This window comes from Cephus cinctus, unplaced genomic scaffold, assembly GCF_000341935.2.
Source record: "Cephus cinctus unplaced genomic scaffold, Ccin1 Ccin1_scaffold0240, whole genome shotgun sequence".
NCBI lineage: Eukaryota > Metazoa > Arthropoda > Insecta > Hymenoptera > Cephidae > Cephus > Cephus cinctus.
The window spans coordinates 564,764-572,893 of record NW_014332956.1 but is presented as its reverse complement, the minus strand read 5'-3'; the positions used below and the strand labels follow the sequence as shown (position 1 = coordinate 572,893).

The 8,130-nt window shown below is 41.8% G+C and overlaps 1 protein-coding gene across 11 annotated transcripts in view; it reads left to right on the top strand.

The window, feature by feature from the left end:
* The window catches only part of LOC107265750 (synaptosomal-associated protein 25), a 30,088-nt gene extending 22,019 nt beyond the window's left edge, over positions 1–8,069 (top strand). For 5 of the 11 annotated variants that reach the window (XM_025083034.1, XM_025083035.1, XM_025083033.1 and 2 more), the window contains 3 exons: positions 3,913–4,030; positions 4,126–4,399; positions 5,886–8,069. In XM_025083034.1, coding sequence (XP_024938802.1) covers positions 3,913–4,030; positions 4,126–4,399; positions 5,886–5,948 — 455 coding nt within the window. In that variant the 3' untranslated portion in view covers positions 5,949–8,069. The other 6 variants (XM_025083038.1, XM_025083042.1, XM_025083032.1 and 3 more) reach the window with 4 other exon arrangements.
* Positions 8,070–8,130: the final 61 nt, after the last annotated feature.

Here is an 8,130-nt window from a genome sequence, read left to right as displayed (position 1 = left end):
AGTCACCTCTTCACATTGCTCAATGGTCTCGCCGGCATCAAATATCGTAACCCATGAGATCACTTAATGACCCTGTGACCTCTTGACATTGATATAGCGTATCCTATTGCTCGATGAACCCACCTTCCTTCGCTCATGGTATAATTCTTCTCCTGCGGATTCCTCGCTTTTTATATTTTTCCGTAGTATATTGCGCAATACGTTTTATATTATATCCCTTTATGCCAATGTTACAATTATATTGCGTTACGGTATGTTACTTTACGTTAAACGGTATAATAATGTCGTTCCTTTGTGTATCTTTTATTTAGTTATTATTATATCCGCTTGTCACCTTGCGTTCGACCATATATGAATTATTTTGCGGCCATCTTGCGGTTTCACGAACGAGAGAATTACGAGATTACGAAGAGGGCACGAAATGAAAGATTTTCCAACTGGCCGTGGACGTCGAATGTTTTTTTTCTTCTTGTCGGTATTATCGATACGTCGATAATGTCCTTACGATCATTTTTCAAGTGATTGATAGACGCGATCGAAATACCCTTTGCGAGATATAAATTTTGCGGTTAACGATCGATCCCGAGGGAGTCGACGTTCGCAGGGCATTCTGGGTAACCAGAAGTTTACGGCCGACGCACAGATTTCGTGAAAGCGCAGGATGCCGCGTTTTTCTTTGACTTCCTTTCACAGTGCAGACCGAATTCATTGAATGATGTATCATTTTGATTATGGGTCATCGTAGAGCGAGGATGTCGCAGCGAACACTCTGATGATGTTAGACCACCAAGGCGGTAAGCTCTACCAAAAGGCATTACCTAACCTAGCTGGCTAAACGCCTCAATCTCTGCCTACCATAACCTTGTATCTCTATTATTTGTCTTTTCTTTTACCAACTTTCTCTCTCTCTCTCTCTCTCTCTCTCTCTCTCATTCTATATTTCTATTTCTCGTGAAGAAGGATGTCTGGTGGTGTAACTGTTGTACTTGCATATATTGCATAAAACCACCCTTACATCAACGCGATAAATCTAATCTACCTCTTGAACCCTAACTTAACCTCAATCCTCGTCTTCCAGTTACCTCTCCTAACGAAAAAAAAAAAAAGCTTTTCCAGGGGTGACGTGGAGTTCATAGTGGTGGAGTAACCAAGGACGGTTGCGTATATTGTGTGTATATATATATATATATATATATATTACAATACCGTCCTGATATATAGTCGTAGCAGAATACAGGATTTATGATGATAATGATAATCATAATAATATTAATAACATTAATAATGTTACATAAAATGTCCCTCGAAGATCTCGCGAATATCAATTTGTCTTTTCAGCCCACGACCCTTATTCCGACATTATTAAGTAATCACAGCTTGTTCAACATTTTATGCCAGGATAGGCAAGAAGCCCCTCTTCCCCCCGGCCACAAACGTCCGAGTAAAGTCCTCTTAGGGCGTAGGCCACTGCTTAATACCCCCCGCCCCCTCACCCTAGGCCACTTCCGATAAAGTTAACGCCCTTACAAATCGTCACCGGATAGGCCCTCTCGCTCGTTTCTGCCAATCATTTACCTATCCCCCATCTCCCTCCTTCCCGCTCTCTTTCTCAATGACTTATTAATCTCTCTATCTAGTCCTTGACTATCTAGACTACGTTTCGTATTAAAAAAAAAGATTGTCCTCCCTGACCTGTCGCAAGCTATGGATGACTGATATCCAGATCCAGGGTCATCATCATTGACCCTAGTTCTGAACGTGAACACGGTTGATCGGTCGAAGGATCTGAAATCGATAACGCGATAACGAGAATCGATAAGTGAACAATGTTAACTGGCATCGGTAACGAGCGAGGGTGGCGCCACGGTGGTAAAAAAAAGTGTTAACGCCTCTTATTGGTCGGTTGCCTGTTTAGAGCCATGAGGTCGGGATGAAAACCCTCGTAATGCTGGACGAGCAAGGCGGTAAGCCACAATCATCACCTAGATTAAATATCTAAGATTTAAAGAAAAAAAAAACAAAACGACTAGAGCTCAGCCGATACAAGCATTTAAATGACAAGTCGACACAACGCCGCGTCATCCCCACGACACTACTTGACCAATGTCCCGTGCAATCAGTTCCTGTGTGTCTCATTAATTGCAACTTGATTTCCCTTACTGTTGACCATGCCGTATGTCGAAATGACATTCCGGCTTGACGTGTTACCTAACCTAACCTTGACCTCATTTTTAACATCTTAACCACCTAACCACCCGAAAACAACGATCAGTCGCTGTTATTTATATATATATACTCTTAATATATACTATATATTCTGACGTACCCATCGTACTCTATACTGATCGGCAGTGCTGACACCTTATTGACCAATGCTTAGATCATATATGCATAATCGTCCCTGACACTGTTGTTTATACTATCCTATACTATACTATACTATACTATAATATACTATACTATACTGTATTATACTCTGTGTATCACTCCTTTCAATTATATACCATACTCCTATGTCGGTTACTCTATATACTTGATTATCTAAACGTTACTCTATACTCCGTGCATACAAACTGCATACAGAACTGCATATTATACCCTAGCTGTGTCTAACCTATGCACATCGTAACACTGTGATATGGCTGCTGACACGGGTTGCGAGAGAGAATGAGGTTAATGGAGGTTTGATCAAAAGGGAGTTTTTTTTTGTAATTTAAAGTTTTTCTGGTAGCCACTTGTAGGTGAGTTTGGAGATTACTTTGAGGATTTATATATATATACATATGAAAGTTCTCTTCTCGCTGTCCATGTCAGGCCTATTACTTTTGGAAATGCCTACGGTACATTCGCCATGCTTGTTTTATGTCTTTTATTTTGTTTTGCTTTTTCTTTTATATAATTATTTCATATAATTAACGTCACGTTTCCTGTATATTAATGCACTGATTTTTTTTTCTTCTTCGGCTCTTGTCTCATAACTTATTTAATTTCTATCCAGCATAATCGGACGTTTCCTTGCTGCTTTTTTTTTTGTTATCCGGATTCTGCGAATAGACCGTAGGCATATCCTCGTCCAACGTTCGGTACCATCTTGGGGTTTACTTTTTTTTTCATGACGCAATTTCTTATTTTACTTGGAACGCGAGGTCTAGTCTTATTTGAAATTTTATAACGTGGCAAAGGGAGGTTGAAGTGGGGAGGTCGGAGATGTATCGACGTTGGACGGTTTGGATACGTGTGGTTTTCAGTGTCTGTAAAACTTGCAAAATGATGGCGCGTCGACTTTTCACCGACGAGTTTGCCGCAGCCCTAGTGAAGATGCGGAATAAAGAAAGAGAGAGAAATCCAAAAAAAATATATAATAAAATAACGAGACAAAAAGAGAACAATGATATGTCGGAACCTCGTCGGAGAAGGAAGAGCCGTGCTTCGCGATCCAGGGTGGTTCGCGGGAACTATGAATGCGATTTGAAAAAAAAAAATTAACTTTCGCGCCAATTTAACATCGACGAATAGCCCAATGACGTCACTAAATTTCTTATCGATTCGCGAGATCTAACAGCTCACGGTTATATCTAATGACAATACATTTTTTTTTCTTGATAATTTTTCACAATCGACCACCCGGACGCATATCATCCTCGAGGTGCCCACCTCGAGGAATGGAGTCGAGACGAGGAGTGTCAAAGCCAGACCGATCGAAGAGTCAATCAATGAATTACTCGGTGGCTCAGTCAATAAATCAATTGACTGTTATTGTTGTAGTTATATATATTTTTTGTAGAAAAAAAAACACTTTACTCTTATTTCCCACAAAAACTTGACTTTGACCTCTGACCCTCATCTCGTACCTTGGTTGATAAGCAGTTCCCCGTGGTGATATCAATAACTGTGATCTTTGCCACTAAACAGAACAACTGGATCGAATCGAGGAGGGAATGGATCAGATCAACGCCGACATGCGGGAGGCTGAGAAGAATTTGACTGGAATGGAAAAATGCTGTGGACTATGCGTTCTCCCATGTAACAAGTAAGCCTGTAACATATGCCTGCATCGAAGCATTGTGCTTTTTCACTTACTTCATTAAATCAAAGAGGTTAACACGAAATAATAAAAATTTACAGGGGTGCAAGCTTCAAGGAAGACGAGGGCACGTGGAAGGGCAACGACGATGGAAAAGTCGTGAACAATCAGCCCCAGCGAGTGATGGACGAGCGTAACGGAATGGCCCCCGGAAGTGGATACATAGCCAAGATCACGAACGACGCGCGCGAAGGAGAGATGGAAGAGAACATGGGCCAGGTCAACACCATGATCGGTAACCTGAGAAACATGGCGATCGACATGGGCAGCGAGCTCGAGAATCAGAACCGACAGATCGACAGGATCAATCGCAAGGTAAACCAAAGCACGCAGCATCCTGGCTCAACCTGGATCTCCCCTGTTTCTCCTTGCCACGCCTCCACGATTCTCTATATTTATTATTATTATCATTATTATTATATTATAAACCTGTGCCGCTACGTCGCACGTGAATCGCTCGAGAGTGCGCGCGCACCAGCGAGATTTCCGGTTTGCTCGATCACAGCGAATATTATGGCCTGCGCCTTATAATCGACTGATATATGTGATTCTTCTCTAACTTCTTCTTGCAGTCTTGTTTGTTTATTGTATTTTCCATTGGCTACTTTAATTTCGTATCAGAACATACTTTCTCGTTCACTCTTCACTGTTTCTTGACGACGCGCACGGTAAGTCACCGCTTTCTGCACTCACTTGGCGCTCCTGTTCTCTCCGTAGGTCGCACCCGGTATACTCATACGATTAATCACTGACTTCACACTCAATCACCGAGTTACACACTCACTCGTTCACTTACTCGTCGAGTCATACATTCTCATAATGTAACAATATTTGTACGTATGTCTGCCTTGTGTCTGTCTGTTCTGTCTTTCTGTGCGTCTGTATGTCTCTGTACGTCTGTCAATCAGTGCCTACGAATTTCTCTTCTCTTTTCTATGCTCGTATAACAATGTCCTTGCGACATCGGCACTAAGAGACGAAGCTTCCAGGCCCAAGTTTACACATTCTTGTCACCCTGTAATCGTCTAATCCACCCTATCCGCAGGGCGAGTCAAACGAGACCAGGATAGCAGTGGCGAATCAGCGGGCTCACGCACTGCTCAAGTAAACTCCCACGACGCGGAGCTGCATTAAATCACCCCCTCATCTCCCTCTGTCTTATCTGCGTAACGCGTCTTCTCCTCTGCGCATCTTTTATTCGTGCGTGACTGTTGTGTGAATACAAGAGCGTCAAGCGCGTACCACCTCTCTTGCACTCCATTCGCTCGGAGGCTCCTTTAGCTTCGTTGTGTTCTTCCTAGTGACAGCGAAACAAGGGTGGCACGCGTTAACGCTGCTACCGATCAACACTTTTAAACATTATGGGTGCGGCGACGGTTTTTCGAAATCACGCGAAAGATTCATATTGGCTTGTTATTGATGTTTAATGAGAGCGAGAGAGAAGGGGCGGAAGAAGGAGAAGCGACGATTTCGAAAGGTCTCGCCACCGCATACTCTTATAACACACCTACGGATGAGAGCACGACAAGCCAAGCGGCGCACTGACCGTTAATTCGAGATAGACGTAAATTATAATTTAAAAAAGCGACACCTAGTGCTGCTGCTGCAGATACTGTTTTGCGTATACTCTGTATACGGTGAAATCAGAGTTTGGGAGAGAGAGAAGGAAAGTCAGTCTTAGATCGTTACGTTGCGGTGCGACGCGATGCGATGCGATACGTTGCGACGCAGTGCACTGGCCAAATAATATTTTAATTATCAATTATTAACAGAAACACGTACAATTCTTTCTGACACGCAGGGCGATTCGAACGAGACGAGGATACAGGTGGCCAACGAGCGGGCCCATCAACTGCTCAAATAAGTCTTCTTCCAACCGCCAACTCAGCACCACCACCACCACCATCACCACCACGATACACGTCTCTGCTACCATCACCTACACTTTATCAATTTTAATTAACGCTTATTTACTTAGTTAATTACGTACTTACTCACTCGTTTACTTATTTACCTAAGTTAACCTACCTGCCCGTCATTTTCAAATACGACCACCCTCTACCCGGGTCCACGGCAACCGTCTCTGGTTTGGCTTTACTCGTTATCGATTTATTACTCATCCATCAGATACGTTCGTGGGTTCTCACTCGTTATCGTTGCACGCGTCCCACCCTTATTACACTGTTCATCCCTTACAAAGTGTGAGTCCTCGTAGACCTTGTGAAACGGGACACCCATCCCCTTCACTTCTTTCTAATTACGACAATGTCTCTTTAGCGAGTTATCAATTAAATTAATTCACTGTGACTCCACGTCGGCTGATTCGATGCTTTGTTGGAAATTGGCGAATCGAACGTGAAGTAAAGAAAATGCAAAAAGAAAATAATCATAACGTACACATAACGGACCATGGCCATGGTTCTTCTTCTTGGTCCTAATTGGAATCCCACGTGGCTTAATTGACTCATTTGTCAGATACACATATACGCACAGAGCTAAATACATTCTGGATCAATGTACCTTTCTAACGATCCACCTTCGACTCGTCACTCTTTCAATTAATGGAACTCTCTGTCTCTGGCTGCCTGGTTCAATTTCAAGGGTCACTTAGTTAATTTTGCCTCTTATTGACATCATACAAATGGTACACAATACAGCCAATCGATCCAATCGCATTCTCCTTGATTCTCTGCTTCACGTTTCTCTTTCACCGTCGAAAAAAATAAAAATGTAAGAAACAGATACGTTACAGCACACCGAATACTTCTTCCATATATAAATGACACTCGATTGACAAAAAGAATCATGAACTACACCATTATTAGCTGACGTAAAAGAACAGACCGATAGAGATATAAGTATTAAAAGGATGGGCAGTACCATACAATATTTAAGCAGTATAATTATATTATTATAACACAACACCGAGAGTCATATATACGAAACACGACACAAGATCATAAGATGGTTTACGCGTTAAGAAACGTGCAATAGCCTTTACCGTATATATTCTATAACAAAGAAATAAGAGAAAAAAAATAGAGAAACAGCTTCTACTATGATCTAACGTCATTAAGGATACTTGTGAACAACGTACGTACATACCATGTATAACATATATGAATATAGTATGTGTATCAAGGAGATCCAGTATACTTAAAGAAAACAAAAAAGAGATGCATTGATTCTTATGTATATTCTCACGTATCTGTCGCACGCTATATAACTATTATATATTTATGTATAAAGAGCATTTAAGGGAGTTTGCGCAAGAGGGTGAAGAGAGGATAGCGATGTTGAGAGTACTGGCGAGAAGGAGAAGGAAAAGCGTGATAGATCGACTACTGGCTCAGGAGGAAGTGTCACAGCAGTTTTAAGGAGGTTCACTCGTATGGTACTTGTGTTGTAACGGAGTTTATTAAATTATTGTATGAAGATCTTGAGACGCGGGGAAGGTATCTCTAGAATAGAAACTCCTGTCGATAGGTGCGGTATCGATGTCCTCGAGTAAATTATGAAAATGTTCTGGACTCGTAGGAGCACGGGAGAATGTATGTATGAATGTGCACTGTGGGATGATATCATAAAGTGTGATAGGTGGCTGTGTGGATAATGAAAGGATATGATGAGATTGGGAGGGAGGGGGGGGGTGCGGGACGGAGGAGGAGGACAGAAGACGGATGGACGACCAAGCAGAGGTTGAAGATTTGGAAGAGTGGGAACACACGGTACAAGCGGATTCATGGAAGCACTAAATGGAGATGCACCGTTGGAGTAATATGGGATTAATGGCGAAATTGTAGCTAGAACATTTTTTAAAAGCAGATTTTAACGAAATTTTCATTGTTTATTACTTAACTCACCGTAGCGTTAGGTATTTAATTCTGCCTGCGCGATCACGAACACGATGAGATCACAGTAAGGTTTAACTCCAAAAAAAAATGTACATTATTATATTTACATAAAGAGATATATGTTTCATAGATGAATCGAATATGATTGTGTGTGAGAGAGAGAGAGAGAGAGAGAGAGAGAGAGAGAGAGAG